The sequence below is a fragment of the Alexandromys fortis genome, unplaced genomic scaffold (assembly GCF_014885135.2).
Source record: "Alexandromys fortis isolate MF-2015 unplaced genomic scaffold, M_Fortis_MF-2015_v1.1 scaffold_30, whole genome shotgun sequence".
Classification (NCBI taxonomy): domain Eukaryota; kingdom Metazoa; phylum Chordata; class Mammalia; order Rodentia; family Cricetidae; genus Alexandromys; species Alexandromys fortis.
This window is the reverse complement of record NW_026067922.1, coordinates 12,262,215-12,289,258: the sequence shown is the minus strand read 5'-3', so window position 1 is coordinate 12,289,258 and position 27,044 is coordinate 12,262,215. Positions and strand designations below refer to the sequence as shown.

General features: G+C 45.5%; 1 protein-coding gene and 1 non-coding gene across 3 annotated transcripts in view; both read left to right on the top strand.

Moving 5' to 3' along the window:
- Positions 1–27,044, top strand: part of Taf1b (TATA-box binding protein associated factor, RNA polymerase I subunit B) — an 80,088-nt gene that overhangs the window by 23,632 nt on the left and 29,412 nt on the right. For both annotated transcript variants that reach the window (XM_050141917.1, XM_050141916.1), the window contains one exon: positions 5,137–5,236. In XM_050141917.1, the coding sequence (XP_049997874.1) occupies positions 5,137–5,236 (100 nt within the window). The remainder of the gene's footprint in view (positions 1–5,136; positions 5,237–27,044) is intronic.
- On the top strand, positions 6,753–6,887 carry LOC126501379 (small Cajal body-specific RNA 14). Its single transcript, XR_007591663.1, has one exon. It is a non-coding gene; the product is annotated as a small Cajal body-specific RNA 14 (non-coding RNA).

The following is a 27,044-nucleotide window of genomic DNA, read 5'->3' as shown; positions in this document are numbered from 1 at the left end:
ATGTGTCTCCTGGGTGAGTCCAATCCAGTCAGACTGACAGTGACAGTTAATCATTGTGTGGAACTTGGGTTCAAATTCCTAAGTTAATCATCTTTAAGTCTAATAATTTGAGTTTTTAATGATATGATGAGAATTGTAGTGTTCCCCTCATATGAGATATTAGAAAGTTAATTATCTAATGTGAATAAAATACTTTGAAGAGAAAAATGACATTAATATTCCTGTGCAGACTTAAATATTTTTCTAGGAAAAGATGGACAGGGGATCTTTTACTAAGAAAATGACTATTAGTATTTGTATAAAACTATGTATTGTGGTTGTAAAAGCTAAAATATAGGCAGCCTGTTTATTAGAAAAGTTGATTTCAGTATTATAGAAAGATCTTTTTATGCAGTAGTAGACATTTGCATATTTTGAGGTAGTCTAGACAGTTTTAGACAGACTGACCAAAGGAAGTGCATGCTTGAGCTACAGCCAACTCCACTGTACTAATGAGCTGAGCGTAGAAGAATCAGTCACTTACCAGGCAGACCAAAGTCATTAATGTGTTCATTTCTCCTTTGCTTTATATGCGTTCTGAATAATACATTGGGTTTAATCAGTGTACGGAATGCTTACAAGGGCACAAGTTTGAAGCCAAACTCTGACTCTGCCAGTTTGTTGTCACATGACATCACACTAAGCAAGTCAGGAAATGTCTGTTTTTGCTTCCTTAGGTGAATGGGTCTGTAATAAAATGCACCTTAGGGCTCCAGCTGCTCAGCCCTTGGCCCCACATCACAGTTGGAGCATCTGATCTGAAGCGTCGCTAGAGCTCTGGCTCGCCGTGCTTGTTCAGCGCTCCTCATCACCATCATCATTATTGGCGCTTGGCCCTTTTATTAGATAGCATGCTTCTAGTAAATGGCGGTGGTGCCTTTGATTTTGGACATTAACCAAATAACAAAGCTTTTCTGGGTGTGAGCAGCTGCACATAGACCACTCGTGATTCTCTGAGTTGAGGATTGCCTTGCTTTGTGCCCTCACTAGATGACATCATCTTCTCCCAAGACTCTAATTATTGTCTATATGCTGAAGACTCCTGACTCTGTTACCAGCCCAGACTTGTCTAGTGAGGGCCAGACCCGTCTGTTCATCTGTAGAGCTCACTGGACATGACTACTTGATGTCTTTATGGTTGAATCAGTATGACTAGGAAGTGCCTCAGCATCTGTCTCCTTGACCCTGCCCTTCTCCAGTGCTCTTAGCACATGCGGTGGACCCTGGTGTTCTGTCAGGAAACTGAGGGCTGTTCCTGGGCTCTCTCCTCACTCGACACACGCGCCAGTCATTATGTTCTGTCTCTTCTACTTCCCGAAGCCCCGGAACCCGTCCTTCCCTCCATGCCTCACCTCACCTGGGTGCTTGCTCATTTCCCAGCTGAGCTCTCTGTCTGCAGTCTTGTGATTCCTCTCCATCTTCTGCTGATAACCAGAGGGTCTTTCAGGAAGATTCCTAATCATGAGAACTGAATGGTATCTTCCGAGCTGAGTCAAGGGACCAGCTGTCCCAGGGCAATCTGTACGGGCAGCAGAACTCTCCCAGAAACTTAGCAAATGAAAAGAAAATATCTTTCTGCAGTTCTTAGAGAAAACACTGTGTGCTGTATGGACAGTCCCAGTCCTGAGTTCCTCCCGTGCTCATCACCACCCTTCGCTCTGACTCTCCTCCCCCGCAGAGGGCAATTCTTTTTTTTTTTTATATGGGCAACTGATTTTTTTATTTTTATATTTATTTATTTATTATGTATACAATATTCTGTCTTTGTGTATCTCTGCAGGCCAGAAGAGGGCACCAGATCTCATTACAGGTAGTTGTGAGCCACCATGTGGTTGCTGGGAATTGAACTCAGGACCTTTGGAAGGGCAGGCAGCAGCTTCCATAGGCCTCAGGATTAGTTCCTATTCCTTCACATTAGCCATAAAGGACCCTCCTGCTAGCAGTAATGATAGAAAGTAACAACAGCCAACATTTACAGTACACATACTTATTGAGTATCTGCTGTACTCACAGAATGGCCGAGGGTTTAGACCCTTGAGGTACATACAGCTGAGAGAAGTGTGTCAAGTCCCTGCTCTCGTGAAATTGAAGATGAGAGGGAGAAACAGATGGACGTAAATAAAGGGGAAAATGATCGGCCAGGCAAGTGCAGAGCACAGGCTGAACTCGGACACTGTAAGGGTATGACTGAATGGCTGCTTTAGATTGGTATAGAGGGATTTGAGCTGCACTTTGAACGAAAGAGCAGCCAACCCGTGAAGATCCCAGTATTTCAGGTAGCGAGGGCCACCCTTGTTAGCGCCAAGCTCTGAGCAGGAGTGGACTCTGTCTGATCAAGGAAGTGAGGAGTGGGCCTGGAAGAAGAGAGCTGATTGAAGGGCGGAGGACTGAGGTGAGCAGGACAGAGGTGTGTCTTTGTAAGCCATGCTAAGGTGGAATTTTTCCCCCTTGAAAAAAATTCTTTGTCACTTTCATACGTGTATATAATAAATTTTAGTTGTTGTTACCTTTAGTTCTCCTCTCATTACCCTTAATTTAAAAATTTTGAAACATAATTTACATATATAAAATTCTCAACCATTTTAAAAATGTGCCACTCCTAAGGCCTGGAGAGGTGACTCGGTGGTGATTAAGTCACTTCCTGCTCTCTCAGAGAGCCTGAGTTCAGTTCCCAGCATTCCCATGGCTTTCCCATCTTGTCTATAAAGTCCAGCTCCAGGGAATCCAGTGCCCTCTTCTGGCCTCCATGATACCAAGCACACATGTGTTACATATACAGATGTGCAGGAAAGTACTCGTGCATAGAATAATAAATAAATCTCTAAAAAGATATACAATTTATACTCAGCCTGATGGTCCAAGCCTTTAATCCTCTGACTCAGCAGACAGAGGCAGACAGAAGTGTGAAGTGTGTTCCAGGTGTGCCAGGGCTACTTAGTGAGACCATCTCACATTACAAAACAGAACAAAAGGTAAAATGCAGTTCATTGGTTTTCTATATGTCCAGAAATACACAGCCATCACTTTGATACACTTCCAGGACATACTTTATCACCGCAGAAATAGCCCTGCACCCATTAGGACTTTGGTTTTAGGTGCTATAATGAGTAGTGGGAAGATTTCAGCCAGAGAGACCATCTGAGCTGTGTTCATAAAGGGTCACTTGCGCAGCCATGTGGAAATGGTATCCTGTGCAGGGAGGCAAGTGGTCTGTGCTTTCGACAGGAAGTGCTGGCCTGGATAAAGCTGGTGGATAGAGAAACGGAAAGGATTGACGGGACAGGACTGTTGCACAGTGCACACAGCTCCAATGTGGCGCAGCTTTAATGATCTGCAACCTCTGGCGGCTTGTTAAAGCCCAGTGTGTCTCAAATCAAAGCTTCCGAAAGCTGCAGTAAAAGTATGGGCAGAGAGCATTTCTAGGAGCTGCTAACGTGCTCTGTTGGGTGGGAGAGGGTGCAGGACACTTTCATTTGATGCCAGTTCCTTTGTCAACAAATTCCTGGATTGCTCCAAATAGCCAGCTGTTCATCCCCGCTAAGGATCCAGTAGCCAGCTGTTAATTCCTGCTAAGGATCCAGATAGCCAGCTGTTAGTCCCCGCTAAGGATGCAGATAGCCAGCTGTTAATCCCCGCTAAGGGAAAAAGTGTGTTCGAATTTTGACCGAGCTGCCATCCATTTGAGGAAAAAAAGCTTTTCTAAAAGAAATTTCAAATTCTAAAGTAAGACGTTGAGAAGACTACAGGCAGTGAGTCATTGTTAAAACCCCATACACCCCAACGCCTGCTCTGGGGACATCTCTGCTTCCCCAATTTTCATTTCTCTCTCCTGCCTCTCCTGCACAGACACACCTCTCTAGCGCACTGTGGTCATGTGACTGCTGCCCTGGAGAGTGGGTGGTCTCTCCATCTCCTGTTACTACCTTACTTTCAGCACTGGGCACACTGATAGCATGTGTTCTCACCTTTATTGTACATATAATTGCATATTTTATGTATATATCATATTACAGTTGTATATATATCAAAGACTAAATAAGTGATGTGTATGTTAACATTTGGAAGTGTAGGTGGTTTTTCAAGGGATAGGTATGTTTTATATCATGTATATAATAATATTAAGCCAGTAATGTAGTCTACTATGCACAGATACTTTATATAAACTAAAACAATCAATGAAAACCCAGCTGGGAGAGGTTTTTGTCCATTCGTACCTTAAATGTTTAATTCTTAAGTTTCAGTACTAAAAGAAATCACATTTTAATTTTGAAATTAAGTTTAGGTCAACACTTTCTTTTTTTAGGAAGTTGGCAACAATGGAGGCCAAGGCAGTGCATTCTGGGTGCTTATTCCCAACTGGGTCTGAGTTCCTTTGATACTTTGTTTAGGACTTTGCACACCAGACCTCTCTCCTGCTCTCTCTCGCTCTCTTCTTTGTTTTTAGCACATTGTAGACTTGTTGACTGACTGCCCGCGTTTCCTCTTCTCAGTAGAACTCGAGCTCGGCAGGAACAGAAATTTGGCCTATTTGGGTCACTGCTGTTTTCCCATAGTGCTAGTGCTATGTTGTACCCCACAACTTTGACTTGATGAGTGGAATGTCAATAAGTGTTTTGATCCATTTTTAAATGTCTGGAGTTTAAATGCTTGGCCTCCTGCTGTATACAAGGCATTGGGACAGAAACCTTAATAGTTTTCCATCAGCTAGTGCGCTCTTGGCTAGGTCCTAAGGACAGAAGGGAGGACAAGGAAATGGGGACCAAGGAAGAACTTCCTGTAGAAGGGATTCACAGTGACGGAGCTAGTCCAGTGATGGCAGCAGACATGAAAGGAGTGATCTGGGAGCCTGGTGGTGAGTGGGAAAATACACCCTTCTCAGACACACTTATCGAATTAGTTAGAGTTAGGCACTCTGCAGACCATCAGCCGACTGCTCTCCTACAGGGTGCAGGGGACAGCAGCTTTCTCCTTTAAAATATGCAGGAGATAGGATCTGCTGCACAAACTACCCCTTCCCTTGTGAGGGGGGAGGTTTTCAGAAAGTTTACCCAGAGCCAGTGTGCAGCTCTCATCGAGACTCCTTTTTGTAAAGCACAGGTTTGTTGAAGAGGACCGCATTCCATACAGAAATGCTTTTCAGCTTTTTCCAGAAGAGATGAAAGTCTATGGTCGCGATAAAGGCATCTTTGCTATCGAGGTAAGTTGTTCCTTTGTACAGTTGTTTCTACGGTCTCTGGTGCAATATTTGATTCTGTGATTTTCTAACATGTCCAAAATCTAGTTTCAGTAGATTTTCATGAAGAGTAGATGTACTCTTTTTTAAAATGTGTTCATGTGACTGCTCTGAAGAAGATGTGGGTCTTTCACTGATCACATGACTGCGTAGGAGGAAGAAAGTCATCGCTTGTGCCAGGCGGCGTTGGTTCAAGTTTTCTCCTTATGTTAGTTTACCTGCTGGCCTTGAATTCACCATCTCTCAGCCTCGCCTGCTGAGATAAATTACAGGCACGACCACAGCCCTGGCCTCCTTTGTCTCTTTCTAGACTACTGCATTGGACATGTTTCTGTCCTTCAACTGTGCATCTCTGTTACATTAGAGTACTCAAAGGGTACATCCCATTCTTCTTCATTAGATGTTTATAAGTATGCTAAGTATTAATAGGAAATGCTTTCTTCCATTTTCCACAGAAGGAATTACTGTGCTAGGCTTTTATGGCCTCTGTGGCCATGGCACTGTTTGCAGTGTAAGAGACTTGTGTGGAAGGCTTGCCAGTGGTTTCTGACTCTAGTAATGCTTGTGGCACCTTATTAAAGACAGCACAGTATATATCACAGTGACATGAAGGCTGAAGCAGTGTACCTTTTCCACAGCCTTATATAACAGGTAGATCATGAGGCCTGGGTCTAGGCTGCATCTCCCATGTTAGCCGTCTTCTGCGCCATGACGGTTTGTCAGTCTTTGGTGAAAATAACAGCTAGACAGGTCACAGGTCTTAAGCACTGGACAATAGTGTCCCAGATCCCCAATAACTTGGGTCTTGAGAAATTGACCAAGTGAACAGTACAATGAGAAGTACTTATTTATTATTTTAAAAAAAAGGCGAAACAACAGCCACAGAAACTTTCCAGAACTTCCGATAAAAACAGTGAGTCTGAAGCATTTTTTTTTACCTGAGGTTGCTCCTGCCTGTCACCCACTTAGTCCCAGCTGTGGGATGGTGCTGCCAGGGTGTGACTGTTACCATCAGCTTCATTGTGGAGAGAAGCAGAGGCCAGGTGAGAGAGAAAGTTCCACAGGGAATGTGATTGACTGCTGATGGACAAAGCAGAAGAGCCTTAGTTATTATGGGTACAGCACAGATTCTGAGCAAATGTTTCTCCTAATGTCACCACAGGTGGGGAGATTGGCATCCAAAGTTGAGAAACAGAGCCACATGTGTCTGTCTTTCTGTCTGTCTATTATCCATCTATCATCTATTCTGTTTTTGTTAGTTTCTTTATTATTGTTCAATCTTTCAAAAGTAGGTAGTGTCCCTTTCTTCAGAAATAGAATTTGAGGGGCTAGAGAGATAGCTCAGTGGTTAAGAACACTGGCTGTTCTTCCAAGGGCCCAGGTTCAATTCCCAGCACCCACATGGCAGCTCACAAATATCTGTAACTTCAGTTCCAGGGGATCTGATACCCTCACACCAATGCACATAAAGTTAAATAACGTGACTGTTCCTGGTAGTGATTGCATTTATTAGTTATACAGTGCAACCGCAGACGGTCACATACATCAAAACAGTTGGTCCTGCTGACAGAGTCTGTATAGTTATCAGATTTCCTGTGCAATGGCTCCATACATAAATATTATAAAACTTTCTAGGGATTTTCAAGACAGGATTTCTCTGTGTTACAGTCCTGACTGTTCTGGAACTTGCTTTATAAACTAGGCTGATTTTGAGCTCACAGAGATCTGTCTGTGCCTCCCAAGTGCCAGGATTAAAGGTACACACCACAAAAAAATAAATAAATAAATTCAATAAATAAATAATAAAGTTAAATTTTTAAAAAGAAAAGAAATAGAATTTGAGGCATGAGAAATAAAAAAGATTAGCGTAGCATGAATTCTAATTGATCTTAATAATAAAAACCCAAAGTCAGATATAAAGGGGTGAAAGCCGAAAGATCAGAGAAGCAGAACAGCCGGCCACTAGTTCTTACCTCTACAAAATCCTCAGAACCAAGATCCTGTCTCTATGAATTCTCAGCCTTGAGCTCCTGGTTTATATTCCTCTCTCCCAGCCAGCCATATCCCTCCATCTCTCCATCTCCCTAGTGCTAGGATTAAAAAGGTGTGTGACTCCCAAGTGCTGGGATTAAAAAGGTGTGAGCTGCCACCTCCTGGCTCTGTTTTTCTTTGAAACTGGGTCAGTTTAGTGTAGCCCAGGGTGGCCTTGAACTCACAGAGATCCACCTGCCTCTGCCTCCTGAGTGCTGGGATTAAAGGTGTGTACCACCAGTCCCTGGGCTCTATGGCTAAGTAGTAACTAGCTCTACACTCTGATCTTCAGGCAAGTTTTATTTATTAGATCATAAACAAAATATCGCTACAGATTAGAACCAAATAATCTAAGAATTTTTTTTCTCCTTGGCTGGTTAATTCTCTTAGAAAATATTTTACCTTTTTTTCTGTCACAAGTAAGTAGGTTATCTAAATAATTCATAATTTGATAGTACATGATGGGGAACACCTTTTCATCATGTTTATTATCAAAAGATTAGTGAGGGAGAAAGTCAGTATGATGCAGACTGTGCAAGTGGTGTAACTTCAGAAATACATTTCTGTTTGAGGACACTGTAATACAAAAGTCGTCAGCATTGATATCATACATATAGTATTTGAAAAATGTTCCAGTATTCACCTTGTCTCTGAAATTAATTAGAGGAACTGATTGCAGTCCAGTGCCAAATCAGGGTCTAACAGGACCAGTGTGCCCACAGGTGTAACAGAACCATATTGTACCCACAGGTGTAACAGGACCATAGTGTACCCACAGGTGTAACAGAACCATAGTGTACCCACAGGTGTAACAGGACTATAGTATGCCCACAGGTGTAATAGGACCATAGTGTGCCCACAGGTGTAACAGGACCATAGTGTGCCCACAGGTGTAACAGGACCATAGTGTGCCCACAGGTGTAACAGGACCATAGTGTGTCCACAGGTGTAACAGGACCATAGTGTGCCCACAGGTGTAACAGGACCATAGTGTGCCCACAGGTGTAACAGGACCATAGTGTGTCCACAGGTGTAACAGGACCATAGTGTGCCCACAGGTGTAACAGAACCATAGTGTGCCCACAGGTGTAACAGGACCATAGTGTGTCCACAGGTGTAACAGGACCATAGTGTGTCCACAGGTGTAACAGGACCATAGTGTGCCCACAGGTGTAACAGGACCATAGTGTGCCCACAGGTGTAACAGGACCATAGTGTGTCCACAGGTGTAACAGGACCATAGTGTGCCCACAGGTGTAACAGGACCATAGTGTGCCCACAGGTGTAACAGGACCATAGTGTGTCCACAGGTGTAACAGGACCATAGTGTGCCCACAGGTGTAACAGGACCATAGTGTGCCCACAGGTGTAACAGGACCATAGTGTGTCCACAGGTGTAACAGGACCATAGTGTGCCCACAGGTGTAACAGGACCATAGTGTGCCCACAGGTGTAACAGGACCATAGTGTGTCCACAGGTGTAACAGGACCATAGTGTGCCCACAGGTGTAACAGAACCATAGTGTGCCCACAGGTGTAACAGGACCATAGTGTGTCCACAGGTGTAACAGGACCATAGTGTGTCCACAGGTGTAACAGGACCATAGTGTGCCCACAGGTGTAACAGGACCATAGTGTGCCCACAGGTGTAACAGGACCATAGTGTGTCCACAGGTGTAACAGGACCATAGTGTGCCCACAGGTGTAACAGGACCATAGTGTGCCCACAGGTGTAACAGGACCATAGTGTGTCCACAGGTGTAACAGGACCATAGTGTGCCCACAGGTGTAACAGGACCATAGTGTGCCCACAGGTGTAACAGGACCATAGTGTGTCCACAGGTGTAACAGGACCATAGTGTGCCCACAGGTGTAACAGGACCATAGTGTGCCCACAGGTGTAACAGGACCATAGTGTGTCCACAGGTGTAACAGGACCATAGTGTGCCCACAGGTGTAACAGAACCATAGTGTGCCCACAGGTGTAACAGGACCATAGTGTGTCCACAGGTGTAACAGGACCATAGTGTGTCCACAGGTGTAACAGGACCATAGTGTGCCCACAGGTGTAACAGGACCATAGTGTGCCCACAGGTGTAACAGGACCATAGTGTGTCCACAGGTGTAACAGGACCATAGTGTGCCCACAGGTGTAACAGGACCATAGTGTGCCCACAGGTGTAACAGGACCATAGTGTGTCCACAGGTGTAACAGGACCATAGTGTGCCCACAGGTGTAACAGGACCATAGTGTGCCCACAGGTGTAACAGGACCATAGTGTGTCCACAGGTGTAACAGGACCATAGTGTGCCCACAGGTGTAACAGGACCATAGTGTGCCCACAGGTGTAACAGGACCATAGTGTGTCCACAGGTGTAACAGGACCATAGTGTGCCCACAGGTGTAACAGAACCATAGTGTGCCCACAGGTGTAACAGGACCATAGTGTGTCCACAGGTGTAACAGGACCATAGTGTGTCCACAGGTGTAACAGGACCATAGTGTGCCCACAGGTGTAACAGGACCATAGTGTGCCCACAGGTGTAACAGGACCATAGTGTGTCCACAGGTGTAACAGGACCATAGTGTGCCCACAGGTGTAACAGGACCATAGTGTGCCCACAGGTGTAACAGGACCATAGTGTGTCCACAGGTGTAACAGGACCATAGTGTGCCCACAGGTGTAACAGGACCATAGTGTGCCCACAGGTGTAACAGGACCATAGTGTGTCCACAGGTGTAACAGGACCATAGTGTGCCCACAGGTGTAACAGGACCATAGTGTGCCCACAGGTGTAACAGGACCATAGTGTGTCCACAGGTGTAACAGGACCATAGTGTGCCCACAGGTGTAACAGAACCATAGTGTGCCCACAGGTGTAACAGGACCATAGTGTGTCCACAGGTGTAACAGGACCATAGTGTGTCCACAGGTGTAACAGGACCATAGTGTGCCCACAGGTGTAACAGGACCATAGTGTGCCCACAGGTGTAACAGGACCATAGTGTGTCCACAGGTGTAACAGGACCATAGTGTGCCCACAGGTGTAACAGGACCATAGTGTGCCCACAGGTGTAACAGGACCATAGTGTGTCCACAGGTGTAACAGGACCATAGTGTGCCCACAGGTGTAACAGGACCATAGTGTGCCCACAGGTGTAACAGGACCATAGTGTGTCCACAGGTGTAACAGGACCATAGTGTGCCCACAGGTGTAACAGGACCATAGTGTGCCCACAGGTGTAACAGGACCATAGTGTGTCCACAGGTGTAACAGGACCATAGTGTGCCCACAGGTGTAACAGAACCATAGTGTGCCCACAGGTGTAACAGGACCATAGTGTGTCCACAGGTGTAACAGGACCATAGTGTGTCCACAGGTGTAACAGGACCATAGTGTGCCCACAGGTGTAACAGGACCATAGTGTGCCCACAGGTGTAACAGGACCATAGTGTGTCCACAGGTGTAACAGGACCATAGTGTGCCCACAGGTGTAACAGGACCATAGTGTGCCCACAGGTGTAACAGGACCATAGTGTGCCCACAGGTGTAACAGGACCATAGTGTGTCCACAGGTGTAACAGGACCATAGTGTGCCCACAGGTGTAACAGGACCATAGTGTGCCCACAGGTGTAACAGGACCATAGTGTGCCCACAGGTGTAACAGGACCATAGTGTGTCCACAGGTGTAACAGGACCATAGTGTGCCCACAGGTGTAACAGGACCATAGTGTGCCCACAGGTGTAACAGGACCATAGTGTGTCCACAGGTGTAACAGGACCATAGTGTGCCCACAGGTGTAACAGGACCATAGTGTGTCCACAGGTGTAACAGGACCATAGTGTGTCCACAGGTGTAACAGGACCATAGTGTGCCCACAGGTGTAACAGGACCATAGTGTGCCCACAGGTGTAACAGGACCATAGTGTGCCCACAGGTGTAACAGGACCATAGTGTGTCCACAGGTGTAACAGGACCATAGTGTGCCCACAGGTGTAACAGGACCATAGTGTGCCCACAGGTGTAACAGGACCATAGTGTGTCCACAGGTGTAACAGGACCATAGTGTGCCCACAGGTGTAACAGGACCATAGTGTGCCCACAGGTGTAACAGGACCATAGTGTGTCCACAGGTGTAACAGGACCATAGTGTGTCCACAGGTGTAACAGGACCATAGTGTGCCCACAGGTGTAACAGGACCATAGTGTGCCCACAGGTGTAACAGGACCATAGTGTGTCCACAGGTGTAACAGGACCATAGTGTGCCCACAGGTGTAACAGGACCATAGTGTGCCCACAGGTGTAACAGGACCATAGTGTGTCCACAGGTGTAACAGGACCATAGTGTGCCCACAGGTGTAACAGGACCATAGTGTGCCCACAGGTGTAACAGGACCATAGTGTGTCCACAGGTGTAACAGGACCATAGTGTGCCCACAGGTGTAACAGGACCATAGTGTGCCCACAGGTGTAACAGGACCATAGTGTGTCCACAGGTGTAACAGGACCATAGTGTGCCCACAGGTGTAACAGGACCATAGTGTGCCCACAGGTGTAACAGGACCATAGTGTGCCCACAGGTGTAACAGGACCATAGTATGCCCACAGGTGTAATAGGACCATAGTGTGTCCACAGGTGTAACAGGACCATAGTGTGCCCACAGGTGTAACAGGACCATAGTGTGTCCACAGGTGTAACTGGACCATAGTGTGTCCACAGGTGTAACAGGACCATAGTGTGTCCACAGGTGTAACAGGACCATAGTGTGCCCACAGGTGTAACAGAACCATAGTGTGCCCACAGGTGTAACAGGACCATAGTGTGTCCACAGGTGTAATAGGACCATAGTGTGTCCACAGGTGTAATAGGACCATAGTGTGCCCACAGGTGTAACAGGACCATAGTGTGCCCACAGGTGTAACTGGACCATAGTGTGTCCACAGGTGTAACAGGACCATAGTGTGCCCACAGGTGTAACAGGACCATAGTGTGCCCACAGGTGTAACAGGACCATAGTGTGTCCACAGGTGTAACAGGACCATAGTGTGTCCACAGGTGTAACTGGACCATAGTGTGTCCACAGGTGTAACAGGACCATAGTGTGCCCACAGGTGTAATAGGACCATAGTGTGTCCACAGGTGTAATAGGACCATAGTGTGCCCACAGGTGTAACAGGACCATAGTGTGCCCACAGGTGTAACTGGACCATAGTGTGTCCACAGGTGTAACAGAACCATAGTGTGTCCACAGGTGTAACTGGACCATAGTGTGTCCACAGGTGTAACAGGACCATAGTGTGCCCACAGGTGTAACAGGACCATAGTGTGCCCACAGGTGTAACTGGACCATAGTGTGTCCACAGGTGTAACAGGACCGTAGTGTGCACGTAAGGTGTAACAGGACCAGTGTGCCCATATGTGTGACAGGACCATAGTGTAGGCATAGGTGTGACAGGACCATAGTGTAGGCATAGGTGTAACAGGACCATAGAGGAAAAACCTTCTTATTCGGGGTTTTAGTTATCTGTGGTTAGCCACAGTACAAAAATGTTACATGAAAATTTTAGGAATTAACTGAAGACGTTTTGAGTAATGTAATGGAGCAGCCTGTGTTTGAGTTTTGAGTGGTGCGATGTCTTTCCTCTGTACTGCTGCTGGGGTGTCAGTCATTGTGCAGCCTGTCAGCACCCGGCTTGTTACCTCCCCACTCGTCACTTTGCAGCCATTTGGTTATCAGACTGACTTTTCCAGGATCTGTAACAGTCACAGCACTTAGGTTCTGTAAACACTGACGTACTTAACAATGATGTAAGATACAGGAGCGGTGATGTCACCAATTCGGGTGTGCCCAGGAGCAGCCATAGTGTTACCTTTACAAGGAAAGGTCAAAATCAGGATGGTGTTCCAAGAGTGCAACCCCATTACATCACTAAGTTGATTTATTATTTGAATCAGGCATGGGTGGTGTAGTATATGCATGTGTGTGCTGGTGTGTGAGGAGCCCAGATACTTAGGATCACCTGGTGCTGCAAGTACAGGCGAATATGAACTATCTACATGGGTGCTGGGAACCCAACTCAGGTCCCTGAAATAACCCCATGTGCTCTTAACTACTGCGCCATCTTCAGCCCCTGCCACTTGTTACTTTATGTTCTGTTTGTTCTGCTCTATTATTGGTTGCTAATATCTTACTGTGCTAACTTTTTAATTAAACCATATCACAGGTGTATGTATGTATGTATAGGGAAGGAGGTGATACATACAGGGTTGGGTACTACCTAGGAGGTTTCAGGTATCTCTTAAGGATTTTGGAATATATGTCGGGGATTGTTGTAGTTTACAATGAGAAAAGAGAAAGTCGTTGATGAAGGTCAGCTCAGGTGCTTTGAAAATGATCATTTGGATAGCAAAGAGCATATCAAGAATATTAAGATCATTCCCTGGCAAACCAATAGAGCTTGTGTAGTTTATAAAGTGGTTCTCTGTTACTTCTTTAATGTGTGTGTTCATGCATGTGTGTGAGTGTGCAGATGAGTGCTGCTGTCTTCTCCTAACAAACACTGTTAAGTCAGAAGCCGTGGGGAGGATATCATGTTGTGTTGCACAATTTCTTTTCTAGAAAAATTATTCCAGAAAAGAAAGTCAGTGTTGGTTAGTGAAATTACAACTTAAAAATTGTTCAAAATAAAGGCAGATGGTGATGCACACCTCTAATCCCAGTACTCAGGAGGCAAAGGCAGAGAGGCAGGCAGATCGCTGAGTTCGAGGCCTGGTCTACAGAGCAAGTTCCAGGGCAGCCAGGGCTACACAGAGAAACTGTCTCAAAAAAACAAACAACAACAACAACAAAAAACAAACCAAACCACAAACAATTGTTCAAAATAAGATGCTTATGTATATATCCCCGCCAAATCTTCTTTACTATTTACCAATAAGGTTTTTGGCCTCCATTTAAACAAATTAATTATTTAAATTACACATATGTATCTGTGAGTGTGTGCACATGAGTGCAAGTTGGCCTCCGTTTTTTAAGTAGGTTCACTTTGAGCAGCTTTTACTAATACGAGCTAACTTTGTTAGCAGTAACAGTAGCATGAAAGTACACTGGGGCTGTAAAAGTCACCCGGGCTAGTGAGATTGCATAGCGGGTCGAGGAGCCTTTTCCAAGCCTGACAACCTGGGTTCAACCCCCGACCCACATGATATAAAGACATAAACAATTCCCCCAGGTTGTCCTCTGACCTACACACTAAATAAATAAATGAAAAAAACCTAATCATACTTATGATCTAGAATGTTATATTCAAATAAAAATCCTTTAATGGCTTATTTCCATTTTTACAATTGTAGCCACTTTTTAAAAAAGATTTATTTAAATTTGTCAAGGTTCTTGAAGACACCTTATCTCTGAAAAATTGAGCTTGGTACACTTTTGTGAGGTACTATTTTGGAAGCATTGAACCAGATGAAAGTGTACTACTAGAAAGACAGTTGAATTAAGCAGGCCACATCATGTGACTGACATCTCAGGTTATTAAATACTGACTGTCTGCATCTTGAGTTGGGAGTCAGCCATGTTGAGATTTGTCTACACATTACATCCCTCAGGTCCAGCGTCTGATCTTGAAATTCTAACTAAAGCTGTAAAGAACAGTCCCTAGAACCTTGGCGAGCAGGAAGCATGTCCAGAGGGGCCAATCTGAGGGCTGCTGTCTTTAGTTGCTGCCTTCCATTATGCTAAGAAAGACTGAGTGTGTTCCACATGCGTGTGCACCTGTGATGGTGAGCCCAGGAAAGACTGAGTGTGTTCCACATGCGTGTGCGCCTGTGATGGTGAGCCCAGGAAAGACTGAGTGTGTGCCTCATGCGTGTGCACCTGTGATGGTGAGCCCAGGAAAGACTGAGTGTGTGCCACATGCGTGTGCGCCTGTGATGGTGAGCCCAGGAAAGACTGAGTGTGTGCCACATGCGTGTGCGCCTGGGATGGTGAGCCCAGGAAAGACTGAGTGTGTGCCACATGCGTGTGCGCCTGTGATGGTGAGCCCAGGAAAGACTGAGTGTGTGCCACATGCGTGTGCGCCTGTGATGGTGAGCCCAGGAAAGACTGAGTGTGTGCCACATGCGTGTGCGCCTGTGATGGTGAGCCCAGGAAAGACTGAGTGTGTGCCACATGCGTGTGCGCCTGTGATGGTGAGCCCAGGAAAGACTGAGTGTGTGCCACATGCGTGTGCGCCTGTGATGGTGAGCCCAGGAAAGACTGAGTGTGTGCCACATGCGTGTGCGCCTGTGATGGTGAGCCCAGGAAAGACTGAGTGTGTGCCACATGCGTGTGCGCCTGTGATGGTGAGCCCAGGAAAGACTGAGTGTGTGCCACATGCGTGTGCGCCTGTGATGGTGAGCCCAGGAAAGACTGAGTGTGTGCCACATGCGTGTGCGCCTGTGATGGTGAGCCCAGAAACACTGTGTGTGTACCACATGCCTGTGTGCTTGTGATGGAAGCAGAGTGTGGCTGCAGCTCCAAGTAGGAGAAAACGAAAGGAAATAATAGTGGAAATCTTTGTAATGGGGGGAGAGAGGGAGCAGTGTCAGAACAGGAGGCAGACATAGGGTACCAAGGTAAAGGGAGCCTCGGTCTGCTTGCTGAAGCTAACAGAGATGGCATTTAGGAACAAAGGGCTGTGATAGAGGACAGGCTGGTGGTTCAAATGGCCCGAGGCCAGGCCTGCTAGCTAGAGCAACCCCTGGAGAGGTCTTCTTCCTGATAAGGTAAGGGTGTTTCCTGGCTTGAACAGGGATGAGGTCGTTGGTGAGAAGGACAGAGGACACCTGTTCTTAGCAAGCAATCTAGGCCTCAGCCAGGGCGTCAGAATGTGGTAGAGTAGCCAAATCTGAATGAGAGCAGGGAGGAAAGACCGTCCTTGGAGAACCTTAATCTTGGAATCGGCCTGAACTCAGAGCTGGTATTTTATCTTTATGTATGTGTGTATCATGTGTGGCATATTCACAAATGTATACAAATGTCTGCATCTGAGTATGTGATGTGTGTGCATGTATGTGTAGGTGCCTACACCCATGTACACTTATGCAGAGGCCAGAAGAGGATATCAGGTGTTTTCCACTATTGCTGTTTGCCTAATTACATTGAGACAGGGTCTCTCACTGAACCTGAAGCTTGCTGTTTTGGCTAGGCCAACTGGTCAGCCAGCTTCTGGGAGCCACTTGTCCCCACCCACCAATGTTGGGGACATTATAGCAGATGCAGCCATGCCTGGATCTCACTTGGGTGCTGGGGAGTTAAACTCAGACCCTTGTGTCTGTACAACACATGCTCCTTTCCCCTGAGCCATCTCCCCAGCTCTGGTTTCTATGTCTTCAGTGGCATCCCACATACTCTGAGCAAAGCCTGGGCTTTCTAGGCTTCCTTTCAGAGTAGTAGGAAGGTATCTGAAGTCATCACACAATAGGAGGCTTGCTTTAAAAAGAAAATTGATTTGAAGCCGCACGTGGTGGTGCACACCTTTAACCCCATCATTCTCAGTGTAGAGCCAGGTGGATAGCTCTGAGTTCAAGGCCAGCCTGTCTACAGAGTGAGTCCCAGGACAGCCAGAGATACACAGAGAAACCCTGTCTTGAAAAACCAAAATGGCATTAATAGTAACAATAATTGATTTGCATCTTTAACTTTAGACTTAGTGACTGAAAAATTGTTTATGGCAGCCATGTGAGCCTGGTTGAAACATCCTGCTAAGAAGGCCGGAGCTCTGTCCTCTTGTTCTAGCGCATGTCTCTATGTCCTGGAGGACCAGTGTGACTAGCTTGTCACCTTTGTAGTCCTCTGCTTAGCCTTGGCTTATAAAATCGCTCCCTTCTTCAGCCCTGGCTTGTTTGCTTTCCCGACTCTCCCTCCCCACCATTCCTTCCATGGCCAGTGTGTCCTGCAGGCACCTCCTTCCTGTTAAGGTTACATGATTCCCCACAGCCACCGCTCATCAAATACTCTCCTTTTGCTTAGGCAAGGCTGTGTGTCTGTTCTGCTGTGCCTGAAAGTCTTTTGTCAGTCAGTTCCCCAGCCAAATCTCAGCCAGGACAGACACCAGCATCTTTTCCCTGGGAGAATGGGAATCTGCAGCTGGAGGGGCATTGGGTGATCGATCACGCAGGCCTACTTTACACGGTTCAAAAGTGGAAACTGACCTAAGAGTCCTTCAGTCGGTGAGGATTGTCTGTGAAGTGCAAGTATGTGACAGGCGTCCACACAGCAGCTTCCTTCAGGCCCCGAGAAGGGAGCTCCCTCCCTGATGGGGGAAGGGAATGATAAAGCTCTGGTGGGGGTGGCATCAGTTTTCAACATAGGTTTCTGTTAGCCTCTGACTGCCCATTCCTATGGGTCTCACAGCAGGGTCTAGATGTCTGTGCACATCCCGCTTCTTTAGTACTTTCATCTTGGTTACAGAAGGCACTGCATCTTGAGCTGGGTTTATGTGTTTGAGATTAGTGTCAAAACAGCTCTTTTCTTTTTAATTGGGAAATGCTGTTTTACTGTTTCTGCATGTGGTATGTACACGTGTATGTGTTCTCTCTCTCTCTCTCTCTCTCTCTCTCTCTCTCTCTCTCTCTCTCTCTCTCTCTCTCTCTCTCTCTCTCTCTTTCTCTCTGAACCTAGGACTCCCTGTTTTAGTTAGGCTGGCTGGCCAACAAGTCCTACCTATTTCCTGGTACCTACCCCCTTCCTGGGAGTGAGGCTGGGATTACAGATGCACACGCTTGGCATTTATATGGGTGCTAGGGATCTGAGCTCAGGTCCCCATGCGTCACTGGAAGCCCTATACCCACTGAGCCACCTCTCCCAGCCCTAGTGTCTCAGTTAGGGTCTTTATCACTGTGATAAAATGCCATGACCAAAAGCAACTTGGGGACAAAAGGGTTTTTATTTCAGCTTATGGTTTCACAGCATAGCCCATCAGGGAGAGAAGTCAGGGCAGGAACCAGGATGGTGCAGAGGCCATGGAGGAGTGCAGCTTACTGGCTTGTTCCTTGTGGCTTGCTTAGTTTGCTCTCTTAGAGTATCCAGGATCACCTGCCCAGGGGTGACTCCACCCACAATGGGCTGGGCCCTATCATATCAGTCGTTAAAATAATTCCCCACTTATTTGCCTACAAGATAATCTTCTGGAGGCACTTTAATTAAGATTCCCTCTTCCTGTGGGCTGGAGAGATGGTTCAGTTTTAAAAGCACTGGCTGCTTTTCCAGAGGGGTTAAATTCCCAGCACCCACATGACAACTGAAAACTGTAACTCCAGTTCCAGTAGAGCTGACTCCCTCACACAGACATACATGCAGGCAAAACACCAGTGCACGTTACAGAAAAGAACCCCTTGTTCTAGATATGATTAGATTTGTGTCAAGTTGAAAAAAAAAACAACCAACGCACCTAGTTTTCTTCCTCTGCCCTCTCTACATAGTTAATTTTTGGTTATTCATTTCTTTCAGAAACATATACAATATTTCCTTAGGACATTTGTGTACATGCATGTTATTGTGTACTCACATTTGCTGATCCTATCACCCTCTCATTGTCTCTTCTACTCCTCAAGTGGTACCCTTTCTGCGTGTGTATGTGTGTGTGTGTGCTTAAATCTGTTTACTGTATATGATAGAAAGGGTGATGCTTGTCTTCTGTGTCTGGCTTATTTTGCTTAATTTGATGATCTCTGTCATTTCTCCAATTGACATAATTTCCTTCTTCCCTACAGCTGAATCTAACCCCATTGTATACAGTTGCCACCTTGTCTTTATCCATTGATGCATGGATAAGCATCTAGTTTGGTTCTATAGCTTGGCTGCTGTAAACAGTGTTGAAATAAACAGGAATACACTAGTGTCTCTAGAGCATTGATGTAAGTCCCTGCAGGTGTACCAAAGAGTGTTGCCGAGGAAACCAAAGGAAGAGCCCCAGCTGTCTACCAGGAAGCAGGGACATCAGTTCAAAAAGAGACTAAGCCTGGCAGGGTCCCAGGATGGGGACTATTAGAGACTGAACCTCCAGGGTCCCAGGATGGGGACTATTAGAGACTGAACCTCCAGGGTCCCAGGATGGGGACTGTTAGAGACTGGGCCTCCAGCGTCCCAGGACTGAGCTCATGGACACTTGGTTTCCTCGTCCTCGCTGTGTGTTTACATGCATTGTGACTGGGTACTTCAAGCTAATGGTAATGGTGGGTAGAACAGGAGGTAAGGATAGACAGGGGCCGCAAGTGGTAGAATGTGGTCAGTCTTTACATACCTGTGAGTCTGCTCATATACCTGGTTGGACACTGATGTCAACATTGCTGTTTCTTGTTTCTCTTCCTCTCATTCCTCTAGACTCCCTTCCTTCCCTACCGCAGTACGCTGGGTCATATGGTAGTTTCTTAGTGTTTTGTTTATGTTTTTTAGGAATCTCCATATCACCTTCTACAATGGCTACACTAATGTACTAAATTCCCACCAATAGTGTAAAAGGATCCCCACCTGCCCTATCTCTTTGCCACATTTTGTTGGTTTTGTTATGTTTGTGTGTGGTCTTGATAACAGCCATTTTGATTAGAATAAAATAGACTCGGTATTTTGATTTGCATTTCATTGATGTTTTGAGAGACATCTTCACTAGATGTCAAATTCAGGCTACTTTCAGTACTAAATAAAAATGTCATTTCATTGATTTCAGGTCTGCTTGATCTTAATACACATAATTAATTGTACAAATTTATGCGGCATGATCTCTTACTTCAGTACAGGTGTTCAGTGTGCAGTGATCAGATGAGGAAATTGGTGTGTCTGTCTTTGTGTGGGGAACATGGAAAGCCTCTTTACTAGCTCTTTGTAGATGTTGTCCTGCCGTGCACTAGACACTCAGAAGCCCCAGGCACTAGTCATCACTGACCTACTCTCGACCTCTTGAACTGCCACACAGGAGATCACGCTATAGCATCATCATCCTGAGCCCAATCCCTTCACCGTGCCCTCTAGGCTAGTCCAGGTTGCTGCATTAAAGCATTTCATCTTTATGGCAGAACCCATCCTGTTGTGCATGTAGATCATGTTTTCTTACCAGTTTGTCAATAGACGCCTCAGTAGGCTCCATGTCTGGGCTACTGTGAGTTGTGCTGCAGTGACTGTCTGAGCACAGCTCCAGCGCTGACTCCCCATCTGTGGGTGCACCCTGCAGCATGATTTGGACTCCCCTCCTATGGGTATACCCTACATGTGACTTGGACTCCCCTCCTGTGGTTGCACCCTACATGTGACTTGGACTCCCCTCCTATGGGTATACCCTACAGCATGACTTGGGCTCCCCTCCTGTGGTTGCACCCTACAGCATGACTTGGGCTCCCCTCCTGTGGGCGCACCCTACAGCATGACTTGGGCTCCCCTCCTGTGGTTGCACCCTACAGCATGACTTGGGCTCCCCTCCTGTGGGCGCACCCTACAGCATGACTTGCACTCGCACGCTCAGCTTTTAGGTTGATGTTTGGTATTTTCTTTAGTTGAGCTTGTTTTCCAGACAGTGCTTTCAGGGTAGCAAAGGCTGATGGCCTCAAACTTACAATCCCCTGCCTCAGCGAATACAGGTGTTTCCTACTGTACCCACTTCTAGTTTTAATTTCTCTGATGGCTTTTAGTTTACAGCGCCACAACGTAGATGAGTTCAGAGCAACAGTTGGGGTTTTTGTCCATTTTTTCCCTTTGGGGTGGGGTCCTAAGAGTTTTTTCTCCTTACTGTGCCATTTTTTAAAAGAGAAAGGAAAAGGTTTTCATATTTAATAGGAGTTGTTCTGAGTACGGTGAGATGTTTTCCATTGGCCTTTCTGACAGCTGAGGTGGTGAATATTTTTTCATGCATGTACACGTTTTCATTCATGTGTTACCCATTAGTATATCTTTTGAAATATTTGTTCAAATCCGTTGTCCATTTAAAAATTGGTTTAAACTAAAATATTCTGCTATTTCCTTCTTTATGTAGTTAAGTGTTTATCTCTTGTCAGACGAATAGTTCTTAAGGATTTTCTTCCATTTTGTGGGCTGTTCTTAATTCTGTTTGCAGTCTGGTGTAATTCCATTTATCTGTTTCTGCTCTAATTGCCTATACCTTTGATGTCATATCCAAAAAAAAATCTTTGTTCCGATTGATGCCCTGGAGCACTTCCCTGTGTTTTTCTCTGGACTCCGCATAGTTTTAGGTCATATCTTTAAGCCTTTGATCTACTTTGAGTTGGGTTTTTTTTTTTTTTTGGTTGTTGTGTTTGGTGAAAAATGGAAGTCTGGTTATGTTTCTGTTTTTCTTTTTGTTTGGGGTCTCCAGTTTTCCAGGTGCCATTTATTAGCAACTGTGCTATCCCTATCCCCACCGTGTGCTTCTGGTATTTCCATCAGAACCAGGGACTGTCACTCATGGGTTGTTTCTGGGGTCTCTGTTACTCGCACTGGCCTTTGTGTGTGTTTCTGCTATTGCTGTGGTTACTCTGAATTCGTAGCACATTTGAAAGTCAGGTGGTATGGTCCTGCCAGCCTTGTTCTTGTTAGTAGTGTTGCTTCGTTATGGAGTCTGTGTGGTTTCACAGGAGGCTTGTTCTTTCTATTTATGTGAAGACTATCATTAGTATTTGATCTAGATTGCATGGAATGTGTGGTGGGCCATGTTGGGTCACTTTGGATTGTATGGACATTAAATGATTTCTTTCAGTCCACAAATATGGGGTGTGTGTGTGTGTGTGTGTGCGCCCCCCACATACACACGAGTTTTTGGTGTCTTTTTCAGTCTCTTTCATCACTGTTTAGAAGTTTTCATTATGGAGTTCTCCATCTCTTGGTTAAATCTTCCTGGGCATCTGCATCATAGCTCTCTACTCAGGCGACTTTTTTGACTTCTTGGTACTTATTGGAGCATAGAAATGCTACAGACTCTGGCATGTTGACCTTTTGTCCTGCAGATTTATTGAATTCATTGTCAGATCTAATTTTTGGTTGGGTATTTAGGGTTTTCTATATTTCATGTACAAACAAAGATAGTTTTTTTTTTCTTCATTCTGTTGGTGCATCTTGTCACATGAACTGATGTGTGTGTGCTGAGCTATCTACATAGCCAGGATAAATCACATTTGATTGTTCTGTATAACTAGTGTGCTCTTGGATTCAGTGTGCTAGTGTTTTGTTGGGAATTTTGCATCTCTGCTCATGAGTGACAATGACCTCTAATTTTCGTTTTATTCCACTGGAGTTGTCTGGTTTTGTGTCAGGTAATGCTGCTCTTTCTCATAGAATTTTACCCCTTTCAATTTTTTGGTAATAGTTTGAGGAAAATTAAACTTAGTTTTTTAAAAGTCTGGTAAAATTCAGCCGTGAAAATTTCCAGTCCAGGACTTGTCCTTCTTAGAAGAATTTTCTTACCAATTCAATTTTGATGTTCCCTTGTCTTTAGGTTGTCTGTGGCCTTAGCCACAGTCTTGGGAGGTCATTCCTTCTAGTTCTTCCAATCTGTTGACAAGTACTTCTTCACAAGAGTCCCCAGTGCAATGGTTCTCAACCTGTGGGTTGTGACCCCTTTGGGGGTCAAATGACCCTTACACAGGAGTTGCCTAAGACCATTGGAAAACACAGATATTTACACTACGATTTATAACAGTAGCAAAATTACAGTTATGAAGTAGCAACAAAAGTAATTTTGTGGTTGGGGAGTCACAATATGAGGAAGCTTATTAAAGGGCCGTAGCCTTGGGGAGGTTGAGTTTCTTGGGGCTGTTCATGAGAGTTTCTAATGCTGCTTGTGTTTCTTTGGTGTCAGTTGTAATGTCTTCTTTTGTGTCCTGTTTTGTTTGAGGCTCCCCTCTATTTCTTAGTCTAACTAAATGTCTGTTGAAAAGACTTTAAAAATCTCTTTTTTAAAAAGATTACCCCTGCCCTATTTGGGGGTATGTGGATGGTGTTAAGAACAATGGTATTTGCCTGTAACCCCAGAATTTGGGAGACTGAGGCAGGAAGATTCAGAGTCTGAGGTTACCAGCCCAGGCTCAGTCTCAGAACCAGAGCAAATCAATAATAATCCCTTTCCGTTTACTGGTTTTCTTTTCCCCTTCTGGTCTGAAAACCCAACACAAAGCTTCCTTTAGCTCTGGGGCTTCCCAGTGATTGGTTTTGCAGCGTTCACTGGCCTCAAGTGTTTGCTTTCCCCTACAGGTCTGCCCTGCACTGAAGGCTTGGCAGGACCCTCGTGCAGATATCTGCTTTGGTTGTTGATTTGGCTTTGCTGTTTAAGGCTGCAATTTTATTTTGATAGTACTAGGGTTAAACCTTGAACCTCACGCCTGTCAGACAAATGCCTTACCCCAAGCTTCTGGTGTTCTGTTGTCTTCAGCAGACCCATCACACTGTGTCCTAGGCAGGCCTTGAACTCAGAGCATTCCTCCTGCCTTATCTTCTCTAGTGTGAGCAGCAGCGTTAGTGCCTGCTTCCTTGTATAGATCCCCTGAGCTTCCTCCCCATGCAGCTTTATTCTGGAATCTGCCTGGGAACTACATCTATTTAACTTCTGGAAATCTGTTCCTGACTCCCTGCTCCACCAGACCATAGGACCGTCACACCTCAGTTCCTTCCTTACAGTGTTGTTGACAACTGCTTGGGCTGGAAGCAGGTTCCTTGGAGTCTTTGCTCAAGATGGCCTGTTGTCCCACCCCTGAAAACTCCTTTGCATGTTCTTTTCACTTCTCTGTTGTTTATGGTGAAAGGTCATTTCCAGAGTGATTAATCTCTGGGCAGACACAGGAGTGTTCCAGTATTGGGCTTTACATGCACAGAACGTAGTTCAGATGCCGAGCATTTCTTCCCTGGACACCTATGGGCGTCAGTGCTGCTGAGCGTGTCTTCCCTGAACATCTGCAGGCATCTCAGTGCTTGTTCAGTCTTGGGTTTTAGAACCCCAATTGTCATCTCTGTCATCTTTTTATAATCAAGACACGCCCCTGCAGAAGTTTAGCTGAGCAGTAGAGCACTTACCTAGAACACGTTTCCTATGGGTGGGGTGTGGTTTTGGAGGCCATGGTCTTGGTTAAGTAGAATGCTTGTTTGATAATCTCTTCTGTCAACTATGTTTTCTTTCTTAGTATTTGTAGTTGATCCATTTATGGAGTCTATATCGCTGCCTTACTATTGTTACTCCAAATGGAATAATCCATCTTGATGCCTTAGTGTTAGTACTCCAGATGGCATAATCCAGTGTGACTGACACACCCATCGCTTTATTGTTCCCTTCTGCTTTGTGTCCAAGGCCCTGCATATGTCAGGCAAGCACTCTGCCACTGAGCTATGTCCTCGGCCTTTGAAGTTTTCACTTTGGTGCAGACTCTTGCTCAGTTGCCCAGGTCGGACTTGAATTTGTGACCCTCTTGGTACAGCTCCCCATGAGATCATAGGCATGTTTTATCTACATCATTCCTACAATAATACCTTTGAAATTTGCTTTCAGTTATTTTAAAACACTCACGACATTATTGTTGACTGCAATTACTTGCTGTGTAATAAATTGCCAGATTTATTCCTTCTGTCCACCTGAAACTTTTTACCCTATGACCAACAGCTGCCCATATCCCTCCATCACCCAGTGCCTGGCTTCTGGTGACCATCATACTATTCCCAACTTTTGTGAGTTCAGCTTCTTAAAAATCCCACATGCAAGTGAGATATTTGCTTTTCTGTGTCAAATAGCTCTGGGCTCATCCACATCATCACAGATAGTGGAGTTTTCTTCTCTCTCTCTTAGAACTGAGTAGTGTCTATTTGATAGTCTGCCATTGTGGGGAAGTCAGTGACAGATACTTGAAGCAACTCTTCATGTTCCAAATCTGCAATCGGGAGGTGAGGGAGGTAAACACATGCCTGCTGCTTGCTGGTACTCAACTGGATTTCTCAGCTCTTACACAGTTCAGGACTCTTTGTCTAGGGAATGGTACTGCCCACTGTGAACTGGGTCCTCCCACATCAACTCAATTAGGATGGTCTCTCATAGACACCCCCACAGGCCAAGCCAATGCAAATAACCCCTCATTAAGACTTTTTCCAGGGGCTGGAGAGATGGCTCAGTGGTTAAGAGCACTGGCTGCTCTTCCAGAGAACCCGGGTTCAATTCCCAGCACCCCCATGGCAACTCACAACTGTCTGAAAATCCAGTTGCAGGGGATCTGACACCTTCACACCAATGCACATTATATATATATATGAGTCTCATGCTCCATGGACTGAGCTGGGTGGGACAATGCTTTAAAAATTTTAAAAAAATTAAAAAAAAAGACTTTTTCCAGATTCTGGCTTGTATAAAGTTCACAGTTAAAGCTGACCACCCCACTTTACTTCTTTTCATTTGACAAACCAGACATCACTTTTAAACTATGACCTTGTCCCCAAAGTCTCTCTTTTTAATATGATGTAAAATGCAGATTTGAAAGTCCAAAGTCTCTTAACTATGGGCCCTACAAAATTAAAAACAATTTATATACTTGAAATAGATGATGTCACAGAATAGTATTCTTATCAAAAGGGAAGAATCAGGGCATCACAGGGAATAAGCAGTTCAAAACAAAACCAAATCCAGCAGATATGTCCTTTAGCTCAGAGTCTTGCACCTGGGGCTTGTCTTCTGGCTTCAAAGGGCCTCAGCAGCCCAATTCTTCCAGTTCTGCCACCTGCAACACCCGTAGCTTCTCTTTAGGCTTTGGCCAGCTGCACGCCACACTACAGCTGTCCTCGGCGGCCATTCCATGGTTCTTCCATCACCAATATCCTGAGGTCTCCGTTGTGAGACACCTGAGGCTTCACTTCACTATTGGCTTCTCAGGGCCTCTTTGCAAGGACTCTGACCCTGTGACAAAGTACCAGCCTCAGCTGCTCTCCACAAGTGCCTCAGTCTTGCATCTTTCATACCATACAAGCAAGTACCATGTAGACAACACTAAGATTGGCAAGCTCTGCTGGTAGCTGGAGTTACAAACAGGCCCTGCTGGACCACACCTATATCGGCGGCTTGTGTGTGCTCCCCTGAGAAAACATATTCCCCCAGGAAAGCACAAGAGGTTTCGCTTCAGTGATACTCTTCCATCACTGCTGGCAGTTTCCAGCCCCTGCCTGAGCAGCACACACAGATTCTTAGCCAGAATGTCACAGGGAAGCCTTGTCTGGTTGGCTTTCTTCCTCCTCAACTGTCTGTATTCTTTTTAAGACCCTCGCATTTTTAAAGTGTGTGTGTGCATGTATGTGTACACACACATGCATGTCCATCTGTGCGTGCATGTCCACTTGCGTGCAAGCACCTACAGAAGAGGACATCAGATCTCCTAGAGTTGTGATAGTTGTGCGCTGCCTGGCATGGGTGCTGGGATCCAAACTGGAATCCATAGAGCATACCTTGTCCCCCCACCTCTCTCCCCATGCTTGTCTTTTATGCTCCCACTGTAAAGCCCAGTATGCTTTGCTCATAGCACTCAACTGTTTCTTCAATTACAAATTCTCCTACAAAATAGTGGAAAAGCATGAAAGCCACATGGTCAGGTGTAGTGATAGGAGCAGCAGGGCTGCATTCCCGTCTCCCGGCCACCCACATGGCTAGCTTATGCCCCGAAATAATTACATGGAAACTGTATTCTTTTAAACACCGCCTGACCCATTAGTTCCAGCCTCTTATTGGCTAGTTCTTACATATAGTTCTAACC